General features: G+C 46.7%; 1 protein-coding gene across 4 annotated transcripts in view; it reads right to left on the reverse strand.

The window, feature by feature from the left end:
- The window catches only part of Setdb1 (SET domain bifurcated histone lysine methyltransferase 1), a 37,702-nt gene that overhangs the window by 2,125 nt on the left and 17,403 nt on the right, over nucleotides 1-18,174 (reverse strand). For 3 of the 4 annotated variants that reach the window (XM_028856217.2, XM_037206894.1, XM_028856219.2), the window contains 11 exons: nucleotides 17,172-17,362; nucleotides 16,847-16,976; nucleotides 15,155-15,314; nucleotides 14,908-15,066; nucleotides 13,238-13,852; nucleotides 11,719-11,835; nucleotides 3,127-3,296; nucleotides 1,474-2,102; nucleotides 815-843; nucleotides 572-701; nucleotides 132-297 (listed from right to left, as the gene is read on the reverse strand). In XM_028856217.2, coding sequence (XP_028712050.1) covers nucleotides 132-297; nucleotides 572-701; nucleotides 815-843; nucleotides 1,474-2,102; nucleotides 3,127-3,296; nucleotides 11,719-11,835; nucleotides 13,238-13,852; nucleotides 14,908-15,066; nucleotides 15,155-15,314; nucleotides 16,847-16,976; nucleotides 17,172-17,362 — 2,496 coding nt within the window. The remainder of the gene's footprint in view (nucleotides 1-131; nucleotides 298-571; nucleotides 702-814; nucleotides 844-1,473; nucleotides 2,103-3,126; nucleotides 3,297-11,718; nucleotides 11,836-13,237; nucleotides 13,853-14,907; nucleotides 15,067-15,154; nucleotides 15,315-16,846; nucleotides 16,977-17,171; nucleotides 17,363-18,174) is intronic. The other variant, XM_028856218.2, reaches the window with a different exon arrangement.

Below are 18,174 nucleotides of genomic sequence, written 5' to 3' on the forward strand. Positions count from 1 at the left end.
TATTATCAGTTTAACAGTTTAGCTCGGTTGGGAAGCCTGCCTAATTTCTAGGATCTGAACTATTTCCTTTAAAAAATGTTTTTCCTACTTTCCTGTTTCTTCCTACTACTCCCCAAACATGTTCAGACTACCAGACAAGTTCTTCTTGTCCTCATAGTCATCGCCATCGGAGCCAGAAGAGATGGTCTGGATGTCATCGCTGTCCACGGCGGTGGCCGGGGTCTGCCCGGCGGTGGGCTTCCGGCTGGTGCCGCTCTCCCCCTCACTCTCCGTGCTGCTGGACAGGGTCAGCACGTCCTGGGGAGACAGGGGTGTCAAGGAGGAAGAAGAGCTAGAGGAAAGAAAAGCTGCTTCAAGTTCTTGCTTTTACCGTGATTTGGCAAAATGGGCTACGGCAATAGCAAGACGACGATCAGATGTTGGAGAACAAGGTAGAAAGTCAAGACCAAAGAAACAAGAAGAGACTTCACAGTCATTCTAGTGAAGGACTTGGGACGAGGCCATTACTAATACGTCCTGTACTTGGACTAAATAAAAGAGAAGGCAGCAGCAGCTTAAGAAGGTCACTCACATCAGGGTTTGACTGAGTAGACGCCACTAGTCGCTGGCTTTGGGGCACAGAAGTTTTACTAGACGGTCGGCGAAGCCCTTCAGACTTCATGGGAGGATGGTGTCCATAGTTCTGAGAGCTTTCAGTCACTCTAACGGGAAGGGCAAAGAATGAGAGGGCCGGGTTACTGGCTGTTTCTGAGGCTTCTTTTCTAAGTGTGAAAGGAGAAAGCAGACCCAGAGGAATCCAAAAGCAAGCACTTACACTGACATCTTGTTTCGGTCATCAGGGTCCTAGAAAGGACAAGTGAAGGGTTAAATGCGTTCACGGTCCAAGGTAACAAAAGATCTCCAAAGACAACATTAACATAAGCCAAAAAGACGCACACTTAAGAGGGCGATGTTGGAAGTCACTTTCTAACTTGACAGCAGTAATCAGGTTCTCACCAGTCTACTCCCCTGGCAAGGGCCTTTAACCTTTCCCAATAATGGAACACAGGGAAGAGTATTGTGAGCAAAATGTCCCATGGGCTCAACAGTTTTACTACCTGTAACGGGGAATGTTTCAACATCAAAGATACGTAATAGCAAATTTCAAGCCAACCTGGATGTAATATGATCCTATCTAAATAAAAACAGCCATGAAAAACAAAATGAAACAAAAATCAATAAACCCTACACCCTTCAGTTCTTTATTCCTTACGTTTTAAGATGGAGTCTTGAATGAGGTGACACCCCCCCCCCCAAACACACACACCTCAATGTCCATTTGCACCAACGTTAAAGGCACTGCTCTTAACGTGGACACACATTCCCTGACTTTGCCATGCAACACGCTGTACTGCCCTGGGAGCCTGCCAGTGAGGACGGCCATCACCAGCTGAGCTCTAAACCTCCAGGACCATGCATTAAAGTGCATCTTACCTCTTTCTTAGTTTGCTTATTCTCTCCTTCATCCTTGAAGCTCAATCCTGAGGTAGAGGCCTTCTCAGCCTCTCCCCGGCCTCCCCCAGCCCGGCCATCTCCACCTTCACTAGTCTTGAAGGAAGAACGGCTGTCCGAGTCAGCAAACCCACTTTCACTGACACTGTTACAGCTCAACCATGAGGCCACCTTGTTCTTGGGAGTCTCTTCAGACGAAGGTGGTTTGCACCCCCCTACAGATGCCGAGGGAGGGATAGGGACATGTGGAGGCCCGAGGTCTGGGGGTCGGGAGTCTTTAGAAGCCACCTCAGACAGTCCATTCTCCTTCTGACCCCGCGTCTGCCTGCGGGTGGCATAGCTGCGCCACACTGAGCTGGTGCTGAAGTCCTCATCCTTACAGAAGTTATCATCAGAGCTGTCGTCATTGGATTCCTCGGGGTCCTCTGAACCGCTGTTGCCATCTTCCTGGTCCTTCATGTCTACCCCACTGCTGTCAGAGGAACTTCGGACATCACTCTCATACCCTTCCTTGAAGTTCTCCACACTTTCAATGTGGTCCAGATTTGCAAAGTACTCATCACCCATCTCCAGGCCTTCTTTGTCCGCAAAGTCATCTGTCAGGATTTTGCCTGAGAATGAAGATCATCGAAAGATCTTGATCAGTAACCCTACCCACAGGGTAAATCCTCTATCAGGTGCTCGCCGTGGATGCCACCTTTGTCTTCGCCACGAGAGCGCTGTCACTACAATCTGTCACTTCGTCCTTTGACCCTCCCACTTTTCGTTGACCTCTGACACACCCTAGCCCACTATTATCTCTGGAGAAAACGATACAATGGATCTAAGTGAGGTCTCCCACTGAAAAAACAACAGCCAAGATGTGATTCTCTTTCACCCTTTTGTTTTTTTCTTCGAGACAGGGTTTCTCTGTGTAGCTTTGCGCCTTTCCTGGATCTCACTCTGAAGCCCAGGCTGGCCTCGAACTCACAGAGATCCGCCTGGCTCTGCCTCTCGAGTGCTGGGATTACAGGGGTGCGCCACCGCCACCTGGCCTCTTTCACCCTTTTTATGAAGCACCCTGAACGCTCTCTGGCCCCCTACATAGATAGGTACATCACTTGTCATGTCTTTATGAAGAAATTCCTGTCTCCTTTTAGTCTCAGTTCAAATGTCAAACAGTTCATTCATTCATTCTTTTTTGTAGTGCTAGGACTGAATCCAGTTGTCTCTTGCAAACTAAGCATATGCTGTTCCCTAAAGCTACATTTCCACTTCTCAAACACTGGGTTTTTTGTTTGTTTGTTTGATTTTTGTTTTTATTTTTTGAGACAGGGCATCTGTGTAGCCTTCCCTGTCCTGGAACTCGCTCTGTAGACCAGGCTGGCCTTGAACTCACAGAGACCCGCCTGCCTCTGCCTCGTAAGTGCTGTGATTAAAGGCGTGCGCCACCAACGCCCATCAAATACTATGGTAGAGTCTGGGTGAGTAGCCCAGGCTACCTGCAACTCTCAAATTTTCTGCCTTCATCTTCTGCGTACTTAGATTATAGACAAGTGCTACCACACTCAACGGCACTTTGCTATGTTCAACTTTTCTCTGACCTACCATGCCCCAGACCCCATGGAGCAATAACCCTCCTCTTTCATCACTAACCTGCATAAATACAGACAAAAGAGCCTTTGGCAATGTCATCCAAGCAGCGGATACCCCAGCCCTTGTTCTGTGTCTTAAATAGCTGTAGTCGAACTTGTAGTCCATGCTGCACCAACCGATTTGTGCACATGTTTGGGTCACATTTGCAGCGTTTGTTACACTCATAAACCCTGGGAAGTTAGAATAAAATCAATGACACAGTCACTACAGTATGAAATCCATAAAACACGTGAGTCATGGGTAAAGATTATGAAGCAGGTAATGACCTGAGTGACTAGATTTATAGAATGATCCATGGTCTTAGACTCATTTGCAAATAAAGATCAGGAACATAATTCAGAAGGCAAAGTGACTCACAAAAGATATTCAAAATAGTACTGTGCCTAAATCAGTGTCAGAAGGCCCACCCCTTAGAGAAAAGGAGAACAGGGAGGTGACTGAGAGCGCAGCTCTAGGTTCATAGATATTTCAACTGACAGAAGCAGGGGAGCAGGGGAGCTGGGAGCAGGGGAGCTGGGAGCAGGGGAGCAGGGGAGCTGGGGAGCAGGGGAGCTGGGGAGACAGAGGAGCAGGGGAGCAGGGGAGCTGGGAGACAGAGGAGCAGGGGAGCTGGGAGCAGGGGAGCTGGGAGCAGGGGAGCAGGGGAGCTGGGAGCTGGGGAGCAGGGGAGCTGGGAGCAGGCGAGCTGGGGAGCTGGGAGCAGGGGAGCTGGGAGCAGGGGAGCAGGGGAGCTGGGAGCAGGGGAGCTGGGGAGACAGAGGAGCAGGGGAGCTGGGAGCAGGGGAGCTGGGAGCAGGCGAGCTGGGGAGCTGGGAGCAGGGGAGCTGGGGAGACAGAGGAGCAGGGGAGCTGGGAGCAGGGGAGCAGGGGAGCTGGGGAGCAGGGGAGCTGGAGCAGGCGAGCTGGGGAGCTGGGGAGCTGGGAGCAGGGGAGCAGGGAGCAGGGGAGCTGGGGAGCTGGGGAGCAGGGGAGCAGGGGAGCAGGGGAGCTGGGAGCAGGGGAGCAGGCGAGCTGGGAGCAGGGGAGCTGGGAGCAGGCGAGCTGGGGAGCTGGGAGCAGGGGAGCAGGCGAGCTGGGAGCAGGGGAGCTGGGAGCAGGCGAGCTGGGGAGCTGGGGAGCTGGGAGCAGGCGAGCTGGGGAGCTGGGAGCAGGGGAGCAGGGGAGCAGGGGAGCAGGGGAGCTGGGAGCTGGCGCAGTGACTGAAGCACCTGCTGCCAAGCCTGATGACCTGGTGCAGAGAGAACCAACGCCTGCAAGTCTACAATGTCAAGTCTGATGTCTACACCTGATCCCACCCCGTAAATGTCATAAAAACTGACATCTAGAAATCGGTAAGCAGACAAGATAAGCAGAAGCTAAGATCACATACACTGAAAGGAAACAGACAGGAAAACTGTAACGATGCTTGTAAAATAATTTTTTTAGGATAAAGTTGATATTCTTTCAGTAAACATTTACATTTATTGTTTTGGTTTGTTTATTTATCTATTTATTTATTTATTGAGACAAGGTTCCTCTATATAGCCCTGGCTGTCCTGGAACTCACGATGTAGACCAGGCTGGCCTCGAACCCAGAGATCTACTTGCCCCGGCCTCTTTAGTGCTGGGGTTAAAGTTGTACACCACTCTGCCAAGCTGTCAGTAAACATTTATTAAATAAGAATTGTGACAAACACTGGGAATACAAAAATGAAAAGGGTCATACATACTATGACCTCACATTTCTAATTCACAACTGAAGAAAAGAAAAAACATCTCTGGAGGCAGAGGCAGGCAGATCTCTGAGTTCAATGCCAGCCTAGTCTATACATTGAGGTCTAGGATAGCCAAGGCTACAAGGATAGCCAAGGCTACAAGAGACTCGGTCTCCAAAATCCAAAAACCTAAACCACCCATACTAAAAGTACAAACAGTCAGGCTGGGGAGAGGCTCGGCTGGCCCAGCGTGCTTCCTGTGCATGCAGCCCGAGGACCGAGTTCAGGCGGCAGCACTGAGAAAGCTGGGCGTGCTGCGGCAGCCTGGGACCACAGGACGGCAGAGGTGGGCGGACTCCTGGGGCCTAGACAAGTGGGTGAGATTCAGGGTCAGTGAGAGAGCGCCTCAAAGAAAAACAAAAAAAGCCAGGCGATGTTGGTGCACACCTTTAATCCAGCACTCTATCTCTGTTTGAGGCCAGTCTGGTGTACAGAGAGAGTTCCAGGACAGTCAGGGCTACACAGAGAAACCCTGTTTGGGGTGTGGAGGTGTGGGGGTAGTGGAGTGTGAAGACACATGAATGTTGACCCCCGGCCTCCACATGCACCACTCCCAAGCCCCCTCCACACACACAGGGCAAGAGAACTAGTTCAGTCGGGGAGAATGCTTGCTTAGTACACAGGAACCCCTAAATTAGACTCCTAGCACCCATAAACTAGTGGTGGTAGTAGATCCCGGTAATCCTAGTATTTGGAAGGTAGATGCAGGAATTTCAGATTCAAGGTCATCCCTGGCAACACAGAATTCAAAGCCAGCCCGGTCAGCAGTTAAGAGCACTGGTAGCTCTTGCAGGGGACCTGCATTCATTTCCCCATGTAAATCCAGTTCCTGTGGATCCAATAGGCATGCACACAGAGCACATTCTTGCATGTATGTAAAAAACACACACAAAATAAATGTAAATCTAAAATAATTATTTTAACAATTAAATAAAGGCTTATTTTTTTCCCCAACTTTAGAAATTGCATATCATGTATCAGCACCTTGCTAGGAACAGTTTTACCATGTTTTACTTTTACTTAAAAGTCTACTGGGTGAGGTACAGCATGCCTTTAATCCCAGCACTCTAGAAGTAGAAGCAGGTATGTGTATTTGAGGCTCCCCTGTTCTATATAGTGAGCTCCAGGCCATGCCTAAAGAGAGTCTATTAGAAATGAGGTGGCTATTCATGTAAGTATCTTTGTTACCAGCACAGGAAACTTCAGAGTAGCTATACTAAGTATCATCCATTTATTCATTCCTCAGAATGTCTCTCAGTGGCTACTCTGTAGCAATGTGTTATGTAGTGTCTGGTGATACAATGTGTGTGGAAGACCAACAGGGTTCTAGTACTCAGGGAGGTTGCATTCTAACTGGAAAAAATGAACTGAGTCAACAAAGTTGTTAGAGAAGTACAAATGTGGTGCTGCCCAAGAGAACCAAGAGAGTGGAACCTGCTATGTGCGCTAGGTGTATGGCAAACACCTGTCAATGCAGCACTTTAGGCAGAGGCAGGAGGATCAGGAGTTCAAGGTCATCCTTGGCTATATAATCAGCTGGAAGCTAGCCTGGACTGTGAGACCATGTCCAACAAACCAAACAAACCCCCGGGGGGAAAGGCCAACTTTCCAAGCGCCCAGGGACAGGCTGAAGACAGAAGACTGAAACTGAGAGATCAAAGTTAAAGACAGCCCAACAAAAGCAGCGGAAAGCGCCAAGAACACGTCTCTTGCACCAGACCCCAGAGGTAGGCTGAAAACACAGTGAACTGGATCTGGGAAGTGATGGCTACAAACACCCTTCAAACCAACTTCAGAGGGAAAGAGCTGGGAAGGGGCTAGACAGGACAGTGTTTTCCAACTCCAGGGTAAAGGCTAGAATGAAATCCACGTGGGACAGTTTTAAGTAGATGAGTGACATATATTTGTGTTTATTCAGAAATATTTTTGCCAGGTATGGTGGTGCAGGTTCATAATCCTAGCCTTTGGGAGGCCAAGCCGGTAGATGGCAAGTTTCCATGGCAGCTTGGGAGACCCTGGCTCAAAAAACAACCAGAGTCTGTTTCTTGTAGGACTGAGTATGTATTTAAGTGGTTGTCTAGTTACTGTTCTGCTGCTGTGAAGAGACACCAAGACCAACTCAACCCATAAAAGAAAGCACAGGGTGACATTGTCGTGGACATGGTACTAAGCAGGCATGGCACTGGAGCAGTGGCTTAGAGCTCACACCTGACCCACAAGTGTGAGGCAGAGAGAGACAGAGAGAGAGACAGACAGAGAGAGAGAGAGAAGAGAGAGAGAGAGAGAGAGAGAGAGAGCTAGCTAGCTCTAAGTGGAAATGTGGGCTTTTTTCACACCTCCCAAACCTTATCAGTTCAACCAAGCATCCAAACCGAAAAACCTGCAGGAACCATTTTCATTCAAACCCTGCAGTGGCACAAGGCCTTGAGCTCTACCCCAGCTCCCGAACAGGAGAAGACAAAAGCAAAACTACCTAATAACCAAACATTCCCAATATATATATATATATTTTGGTTTTTCGAGACAGGGTTTCTCTGTGTAGCTTTGCGCCTTTCCTGGAGCTCACTTGGTAGCCCAGGCTGGCCTCGAACTCACAGAGATCTGCCTGCCTCTGCCTCCCGAGTGCTGGGATTAAAGGCGTGCGCCACCACCGCCCGGCCCAATATATATTTTGATATTTTAAAATTTCTACATTTTCTGTTTTGAGATGGGGGTCTTATGTAGACCAGGCTGGCCTTAAACTAACTATGTAGCTAAGGATGACCTTGAATTCTTGATCCTTTCTCCTGCTTCCTCCTCTAGAGTCATGACTCCAGGCCTTACAGGTATGGACCACATCCACTCAGTGTTGTGGATGAGAACTCCTGCTGCATGGACACTAGGGAAGCAGTGCACTAAGTTCTACTCTCAGCCCTGCAGTGTTTTTCTTCTCATCTCTATTCATTTAATTTTTAGCCCTTCTGGACAGGATCTCATTTTCTTATCTTTTTTTTTTTGACAGTTTCTCTGTGTATCCTTGGCTGTCCTGGAACTCGTTCCGTAGACCAGGCTGGCCTTGAACTCACAGAGATCCACCTGCCTCTGCTTCCTGAGTGCTGGGATTAAAGGAAGAAATATTTTTCAAACATGTAAAAAACGATACAAGGAAGAGTCCTGTAGCTAACAGCCAGCATTATTCAATTTAAGCATTGCAGTGAGGCTTACCTCACTGCTGGAATGATAGGTGTGCACCACCAGCCAACTGTTCTCCTCTGCTTTGTTTTCTGGGTATTCAACACAAATTACCTCATTCCCCAACAGTCTAAATCTCCTCAAGTTTTCCATTAACCTCCTCTTCCCAGCGGTGATCTGCTCTGCTGCGATGTATGGGGTCTCCACACCAAGTGTGCAGTGTAAGCCCGCACCCTCCCTTCACTCTCATGGAGGCATCTCCTTTACTCCTCCTTTTGCTTCAGTCTACTGTCTTCTAGATCACATGCTTTCCTGATTCTTAACTTTCCTCTCATTGTGGTAAACATCTAGAAACTTTCTGAACAGAAGAATAATGAAAACTGTGACATACTAAATGTCTAGCCTACCAGAAACCTTAATTGATAATAGTTTCCCTCAATTTAGAATTCCAGGTTGCAAATACTTTCCCCTCAAAATTCTTAATAAATTAATCATTGCCATCAAATTTCTAGCATCGTAAGAAAAAATGTCATTTTAGATACTTTAGATTTAAAAAAATATTTATTTATTTATTTATTTATTTTTCTATTTATTATCATCTTGATACAGTATAAATTCTTATCCTAATAGTGAAATGTTTCATTGAGGCTTGCCCAGTAACTGAGTAAAACCAAAACTTATTATAAGCCACAGTCATCCTAGGGTCCCCCCTGCTATGTAGCCTCCCTGGATCTGTGGGTTGTAGTCTGATTGTTCTTTGCTTTATATCTAAGATACTTACTTACTTTTACATAGTCTATTTTTTATCTGTAAAGTTTTATGATTTTCTTTGTCCTCTGTATTCAGAGATTTTTCTCATGTTTCTCTTTCTTTCAAAATCATTTATTTATTTATTTAATGTGCACTGTTGTTTTGGCTGTGTGAGGATGTTGGATTCCCTGGAAATAGACTTACAGTTATGAGCTATGTGGGTGCTGGTCCTCTGAAAAGCAGCTAGTACTTTTAACAGTTGAGCCATCTCCCCAGGTCTCAGCATGTCTTCCAAAGACACAGATTCATATGTAGTTCTGGCTGGCTTAAAAGTCACTATGTAGACCAGGCTGGCTTTGACTTCCAAAGATCCTTCAGCCTCTGCCTCCTGAGTGCTGGCATTATGGATTTTCATCCACCGTACTCAGATTTTTTTATTAAATTGTGTGTGTGCATGCATGTGTGCATGGAGTACAGATGACCTGGAAGGAGATCCTAGAAGAGTTACTGATGATTGTGAGCTAAGTGGATGATGAGAACTGAATTCAGGTCCTCTGCAACAGCAATATGTGCTCTTAACCACTGAGACACCTCTCCAGACACTCCCTCTTTACCTTGTATTTTTGGACAGGGTCTCACGTATCGAGGCTGGTCCTGAACGCACTATGGAGCTGAGCATGACCTCCAACTTCTGATCCTCCATCCTCCATCTTCACCAGTTTATGATGGGCTAGGGTCCGAATCCAAGACTCCACACAAGCATTCTACTACCTGAGCTACTCCCCCAATTCTCTAATTATGTCTCCTAGTGGGAATCTATTTTATTATGCTGGGGACTGAACTCAACGTCTCAGACACTCAGACATGCTAGGCAAGTGCTCTGTCACCCGGTCCTATCCCAGACTAAACAACCTTTCAGTTGCTTTCCCCTTTCCTGTTAACAACACTCGAGGATTAGGTCTATTAGTTCCATGTACAGTTTGTGGACTCTTTTTCAACCCTCACTGTATTTCTTCTTTCTTTGACTTGTCCTGAGTCTCAGACACTGACACGAACTCTAAATGCAACACTCAGGGATGAGTCTTGAGCACTCATTTACCTTTATTACTCCTTGCTGAGGACACTCAGGCCTTTATGTTTAGCCCTTAACTTTGCTCCAGAAATCTTTTGTCTGTTTATTTTTAGTGTTTTTGAGACCAGGCTAGTTTCAAACTAACCGAGGTCTGCCTCTGCCTCCAGGAATACTGAGATTAAGGGTATGCATCACCACTCCCAGCTCACTCCAGGAGTTTTACCATCTTCTTCACATTGATATTTGGATTGCCTAATAGGCACCTCAAATTTAACATGGCTGAAAATAAAGTCAAATATTACTCAACTGCAAACCCTTTGGTTTTCCATCTGAATACGCAGCATCAATAACCAGCTGGTTCCTCACGTCAAAGTTTTAGGAACTGCCCTTGCTTCTACTTCCTTCACCCCATCCACATTCTGTCTATCAAGGTCATAGAGCTAGACTTTCTAATGCACCCAATAGCTAGCATTTCTTTTCTTTCATTTTTTTAAATGGCTTACAGGGTCAGGGTTTCTCTGTATAGTCCTGGCTGTCCTGGAACATGATCTGTAGACCAGGCTGGCCTAAAACTCAAGAGAGTAGCCTGCCTCTGCCTCCCAAGTTCTGGGATTAAAGGTGTGTGCCATCACTGCCTAGCTGTCTTTATTACTTCATTCTTGGTGCGTATTAACCATGCTCTCTGGTGAGCCACAGACACACACACAGCCCTATCCTCCTTAACTTCTATTGCCGCTTCCATCCTAGTGTAAGGCCTAGCTTCCACTTCTTCTCTCACTTAGTCTCCTAAAACTACCTAATTGGTCTCTGAAATTTTGTTTTTGTTGACCTAAGACACAGTCAAAAAAAAAACCTAGTTACTTCCTATTACATCATGATTTTTGACTCTAACTTTTCTTTTCTTTCTTTTTTTTTTTTGGTTTTTCGAGACAGGGTTTCCTCTGTGTAGCTTTGCGCCTTTCCTGGAACTCACTTGGTAGCCCAGGCTGGCCTCGAACTCACAGAGATCCACCTGGCTCTGCCTCCCAAGTGCTGGGATTAAAGGCGTGCGCCACCACCGCCCGGCTAACTTTTCTTTTCGAGACAGGGTTTCTCTGTGTAGCCCTGGTATCCTGGAACTCTGTAGACCAGGCTGGCCTGGAACTCACAGAGAGCCGCCTGCATCCTAAGTGCTGGGATTAAAGGCGTGCACCAGCACCACCAGCCTAACTTTTCATTTTAAGTTAAAAAGCTCTGTAATTTGTTCTTCCTACTCTCTTTGAATATATTTCACTTGCTAGAGTAAGTCATAATCAGAACATTTACACAGCTATGAAACTAATAGTTCTTTAAAAAAATTAATCTTATGTGTGTGTGTTTGCTTGCATGCCTGTCTGTATATCATGTATGTGCCAGATGCTCTCCCCTGGAACTGGAGTGACAGGTGGTTGTGAGCCACCATGGAGGTGCAGGGACTCAAACCCAGGTTTTCAGCAAGGCCAAGTGCTCCTCCTAATGCTGAGCATCCTGCCAGGCTCAGTTCTTTTCTTTCCACACGAGGTCTTGCTGCATAGCCTAAGCTGGCCTAGAAATCAAGCAATCCTATCACCTCCTTTTAAGTTTTTTACATAAGAAACCATCTAATCGCAATTATTTTGAGACAGGATTTGGGGATTATAGCTTAGATGGGTCTGAAACTATCTTCCTGCTTCAGTCTCCCAAAGGCAATAGTTTGTGTCGTTTGGAATCATAGCATGTATCACCACACTCAGAATAATCCTTAGATTTCCAATGGTTCTTACAAAAAAACAGAAAAACAAAAACATACTCCTCTATCTAAGGCACCTCACCAACTGGATTACTTACCCTGTGGGCAGACACTCTTCTAGTCTTTTGTACTGGTAGCCAGAGTTAGGGTTGACTTGACCCCCTGGGGTACAAGCTGTGGCTTGGATAGTTAGCTGATGGCAGGCACATTTGGATCTGTAGAGAGAAAAGCAGATACATGAAGGATGGGAGCTGGACACAGGGATGCCCATCTGTAATCCAACATTTGAGACACAGAGGTAGGAGGATGAGGAATTGTTATCCTCAGCTACATAATGCGTTCTGGGCCAGCCTGAGCTACATGAGTCTTAAAGCAAGACTGAGTCCAGAGCCCATAACCTATAACCTCCTAGCTGAAGCCCCTTGTCTCAGGCCAGGCCCTGCTATCCCCAGGTGCCCCATGTATGACAAGGAGGCACACTTGCTGAGTGAGTGACCTTGCTGACTAGGACTGACTGAAATGGGAGACACACAGAAAGGCTCTAACAGCCACCAGCCACACTGAGCATGAAGCAAGTCCTACTGTGGGCCGGGGGAAGCTAAAAGCCACACTTTTTTTTTTGGTTTTTCGAGATAGAGTTTCTCTGTGTACCTTTGCACCTTTGCTGGAACTCACTTGGTAGTCCAGGCTGGCCTCAAACTCACAGAGATCCTCCTGGCTCTGCCTCCTGAGTGCTGGGATTAAAGGCGTGCGCCATCACCGCCCGGCTAAATTTTTTTTTTTTAAATTATTTATTTCTTCCTATTTTATGTCCATTGTTTTGTCTGTGTAAAGTTGCCAGATTCTCTGGAACTAGAGTTACAGACAATTATGAGCTGCCATGTGGGTGCTGGGAATTGAACCCAGGTCCTTTGGAAGAGCAGCCAATACTCTTAACCAATGAGCCATCTCTCCAATCCTAAAAGCCACACTTTTAAGCAGACCTCAGGTATGGAAATTTCCTGGCCAGGAATATCTGAGGCCTTACCCTCAGCCACTATCGACTCCCAGGAGCCCTTTCTGTTGGGCAAAAAACAAACAACAAAGGATGAGGATAAGGTAAAGGTAGTGAAATTCCATTTTCTGTTTGGGGGAAAAAAGGAAGCGGAAGCTACATTAAGAGTAGAATGGATACAGACAATCCAAGGGATACAAGTTTGGGGACGGAGAGAGAGAAACAGAGCAAGTGGGGACAAGAACAGAAGGAAACACACATCCCGGAGTTATATTGGGCCGCATCGGAATCTGGTCTCCCAGCCTCATGGCTTTCCTCTCTCTCTTACTTTTAATAAGACCTCACTATGTAGCCAACTTTCAAGTTGTTATAAAGCCCAGGCTGGCCCAGAACTCAAGATGCTCCTGCCTCAGCTTTCAAATGCACCATCACAGGTATGTGTCATCACACTTCGTTTCTTCATCACAACTCTCAGGTGGCCTTAGCAGAGCGGTAGCTCAAAGTGGGGGGAGAGGAAGATGAGGAGGACAATGCAAATAAAAAAGAAGAGGAAAAAGAGGGAAGAGAAAGGCAGCTGGGACAGAGCTGGAGGCCGACAGCACACCCTGCACACCCCGACTCACTTATCCCGACACCCATCCTTGCAGTCACAGCCAACCAGAAACTCAGGGCCGGTGTTGATGAAAACACCCTTGCCAGGGATGCGCTCCTTGCTGTAGGCCACCTGGGGCGGGGGGGTCGTGTCAATCTCATTAACACAGGACAGAGGAACGTCTTCCTTGCCGTAGGTGATGTCCAAAATATAGTAAAAAGGCTTAAAGGGCTGAAACTTTCTGTCAACAAGAACATATGGATCCAAACAGAACATTTCCAGGAACAGGAAGTCACAGCCAGTCTCAAAAAGGTAGCGTTCTATCTCCTGCATTGTCCGAAGGCAGAGACCACAGGGAGTCTTGTAGATGACGTGAAAGCCCATCTTGCGGTTCACTCTACGGCGGGCTGTCATCCTCCGGAAGTCGTACAGCAGCGGGACTAGCAGGGGGTTCTTGCCGCGGTACTGTTCACTCCTCATGGGTCTGATGCGGGACAGGCAAGTGTGACTGCAGACGTGAGGTAAGTAGAAGAGCTTCTCCATGGGGGCCCGGTAGGAAGGCTCAGCCGGCGCCCGCTCTAACATGCCATGGAAGGCTGGGGGGGCTGCAGGCGCTGGGGGAGATGTGACTGAAGCCAAAGGCGATCTACAAATAAAATCGAAACATCAGATCAGAAGACGACAGGACTCTGCTGTACAATTATCCCTCCTCCACCTGGCTAGGCCAGTCCTCTCATCTTCCACTCTGCATTTTTTGTTGATGTTGTTGCTGTTTTAAAGACAAGGTATATTCCTGTAGCTAGGCTATCCTGCAGCTCCCAGTCCTCTGCTCTACCCTCCTAAGAGCTGGGATTAGAGACGTGTACCAATGCACCCAGCCAGCTGTGCTCTGGATGCTAAAGATTAATGTCAGACCCTTTCTCTTGACAAACAAACCTACAATGAAACTCCCTGCCTACTCTTCACTGACAGATCACCCCTCTAGTTCAACAGGGTACTTTCCCTAACACACATCTGTTACAAAGTAAAGTCTAGTACTTTACCAAAGCTTCTGTGTTTTGTGTCCTCTAAACATCCTTGCTATCTCCTAGGAGTCAAGGAAAGAGATGATGGTGTCTCCTTCCTGTTGAAGCAATGATAATGGTACCATGCTCAAGAAGTTTTGGCAAATGACTTTGTGGTGACAGTGTTTCTCAGGCATGTCATTTTTAACTCCTCCTCTCCTCTTCTCTCTCTCTCTATTTATTTTTAATTTTCTTCTTTTTTTTAAAGATTTATTTATTTATTATGTATACAGAGGAGGGTGACAGATCTCATTACAGATGGTTGTGGGCCACCATGTGGTTGCTGGGAATTGAACTCAGGACCTCTGGAAGAGCAGTTGGTGCTCTTAACCTCTGAGCCATCTCTCCAGCCCTATTTTTAATTTTCAAGACAGGATTTCTCTTTTTAACGGCTCTGGCTGTCCTGGAACTCACTTTGCAGAACTTGCTTCAAACTCACAGAGATCCACCTGCCTCTCCTCCTGAATGCTGGGACTAAAGGCTTGCACCACCACCCAACTTAATTTAACTATTCTTATTATCACCTTTTTTTCAAGCCCAAGTTTCTCACTAACATAACTTTAAAGTAGAGGCCCTTGGAGATCCTGTACAGTAGTTCATGTTGTCAAGCTGCCCACAGTGTCTGAGGTTTTCTTACCTGTATGTCTGGTTGATTCCAAGTTTCCCAGCAGGCACATTTTCACCGAGCGTGGGCGAAGCAGGAGAAGAATGGCCAGAACCCACAGATCCTGGCCGAAACGATGTGCTCTTTTTGGCCACTTGCTTCCGTGACTGAGCAAGTTGGCTTTCTAAGCTTCTGGGGAGGTTGAAAAGAGAACATACAGTAAGGATTCAGAAGTGACGTATGGGAAAAACACTGAAAGTAAAGAACGATGAGCACTCACTCGGTGTCACCTGCTTGTGGGGAAAGAGGAAGCGCAGCTGGCGGGGCAGGTGGGGCAGGTGGGGCTGTGGGCTGTGGGGGCTCCATGGGCTTGAACTGGGTCCCAGTGCTGGTCAGGTCCTGTGTGTACTGAACAACAGGGCCTTTGCTCCTCACAGCACCTACAGGAAAACAAACAAACAAGGCCTGACAGCTGAACGGTGACAGCTGGGTTAGACAGCATTACTCACACTCTGCCATCTAATGCGACAGACAAACGCAGCACAGGGATGCAGAAGTGCTCAGGGACAGAGCATGAGGGCCTGCGTTCAGATCTGCAGAACCACGGAAAGCTAGGCACGACAGCATGTGTCTACAATCCCAGTGTTCTGCGGGAGAACACAAAATCCCCCAGAAGCCTACAGGGCAGCTAGCCTTGTAGATGCAGCAATGAACAGAACTTGGCTCAAAGAAAGAGGAAGATGATTTTTGAGACCAGGTTTCTCTGTGTAGCCTTAGCTGTCCTGGAACTCACTCTGTAGACCAGGCTGGCCTCAAGCCCACAGACATCTGCCTGTCTCTGCCTCCTGTGCTGGGATTAAAGGTGTGCACCACCACTGACCAGCAGGAAGATGAGTTCTAAACCTGAGATTGTCCTCTGACCACATATGCACTGTAGCATGTACGTGCATACCTGTATTCGTATAGAAAAGTGGCAAATGGCAATTTTCTTTTTTTTTTTTTTTTTGGTTTTTCGAGACAGGGTTTCTCTGTGTAGCTTTGTACCTTTCCTGGAGCTCACTTGGTAGTCCAGGTTGGCCTCAAACTCACAGAGATCCGCCTGGCTCTGCCTCCCGAGTGCTGGGATTAAAGGTGTGCGCCACCACCTCCCGGCTGGCAATTTTCTAAGTGTTAAGGTTGTTTGTTTTCATTATTTACACCATAAGGGGGTGTGTGTATACTAACATACACTGGTTTTGGAAAAACTTACTATGTTGAGGCATGGTCACATGTAATCATGGCTGGTCTCAAATTCACTATGTAGACAAGGATGGTCTTGAATTCTGAACCTACCCACTTTTGTCACCCAACTGCTTGGAACTGATTACAAGTGTGCACCAACACACTTGGCCTTGTGTGGATATTTAGGAAGAATCAGCACCACAGCAATGGGAGACTGCTCCCCAAATCCATCACCACTAATGGAAACGTTCTGGACACATCTCTCTATCTAGTGAGTTAGTAGCGCTGTTCTGGTAAATAAAATGACAGCTGCCATATGTAATCTTCTTTGTTGCAGAATATTTGTTTACACTGTAAAGATGTATCTTTGCCAAGGTGCCTTCTGATTGGTTTAATAAAGAGCTGGATGGCCAATAGTTAGGCAGGAAGAGGTTAGGTGGGACTTCTGGAGACAGAGAGGATGCTGGGAAGAAGAAATGGGAGTCGCCAGTCAGACACATAGAGTAAATGGGAGGTGAAAGATGGAAGAGAGCTAATGCCACATGGCAAGAACATAGATTTAAAAATATGGGTTAATTTAGGTTGTAAGAGCTCACTGAGGCAAGCCTAAGCTAAAGGCCAAGCTTTCATAATTAATAACAAGTCTCCATGTCATTATTTGAGAGCTGCTGGTGGGACAGACAAAGACTCATTCCACTTCTCTGCTGTCTGCCCTGTCCCTTTCCTTCCCTAGGTATCTTTTAGGACATACCCATATTAGGACGGGTTCTGAATGGTGCCCCCTGCTTCTTCTCCATTGCAGACGCTGATGATGTCTTCATACTGAACATGGGTTCCAGGCGTGTAGAGCCTCGGTAGATCCACTCACATCTTTTGTCATCCTGGGAGGCAGGGTGAAAAGAAGGCAAAGAAACAGGTCCAAGGTTAGACTCAATCCTGTCTCTTGTGGCAAAAAAGGCCATGAGTCAGTCACCTCTGATCATCAGGGTTGGCAGCAAGTGCCTTTACCCAATGACCCATCTCACTGGCACCTGTGCCATAGTCTTGCCCCAAACCCTTCTTTGGAAGAACATTACCAGAAAGAGGATCCTGACGAGGCTGCCATCCACCTCTTCAACTCGAGACTTCCACCATGTGCCTTCCCACTCGGTCTTGATAAGCTGGCCACTCTTGAGAAGTACCATGGGGCGGTTTGGATAGGCAGTGATATATTCCTCTATGAAGTCTCGGCAGGAGCTGTCTTCTATGTCCTCCCAAGTCTTTTTCACTAGCCAAAGGAAAAGAGCAGAGCTGAGGGCAGGAAGGACATGTCTTGAAAGGAAGTAATGGCTGGCAAAGAACTATTGGGCACTTTTAAAGTTGAAAGAGAAAAAAAATAAAATCAGAACCTCAAGAGAAAAAAAAAACCAAGACCATCTTAAGTATGGAGTCTAATGTGCAAATGAATACACAAAGTAAGTAAATACTAAATTAAGCCATATACAAATCTAAGCGATTTATATAAAACAAATGGCGATTCCTACTAAATGGTTGATGTAACTATTATGAAATAAACAATCAGTCTTTTCCTTTCTTTTTTGAGGCAGGGTCTCACTACATCATTATCTTTGCTTTTTCATATAAGTGTTGGTGATCAAGCCTAGAGCCTTCCATATGCAAAGGGAGAGCTCGCCACCACTAAGCTACAGCACATCCTACCATTTCCTTTTTTATTCCCCTAAAATCTTACTTCTTTTAAAGATTATTTTTATTTTAGGTATTATGAGTGTTTTGCCTGCATGTATTTCTGTAAATCATATATATGCATCTCCAAAAATGTCTGGAACTCGAGTTAGACAGCTGTGAGTTACATAATATGAGTGCTGGGGGGCTGAACTTGGGTCCTCTGCTAGAGCATCAAGTATACTCTTAACTGCTGAGCCATCCTCCAGCCTAACTCAGACACTCAGAACCCACACAGACTAGGTGTCATAGCACACACCTGCAACCCTAGCACTGCTGGGGGAAGATCCAAGGAGTAGGATGGCCCACCTACCCACCAGCCAGCCAGCCAGGCTAACCAAGCCAATTGGTCAGGAG

This window comes from Peromyscus leucopus, chromosome 6, assembly GCF_004664715.2.
Source record: "Peromyscus leucopus breed LL Stock chromosome 6, UCI_PerLeu_2.1, whole genome shotgun sequence".
NCBI lineage: Eukaryota > Metazoa > Chordata > Mammalia > Rodentia > Cricetidae > Peromyscus > Peromyscus leucopus.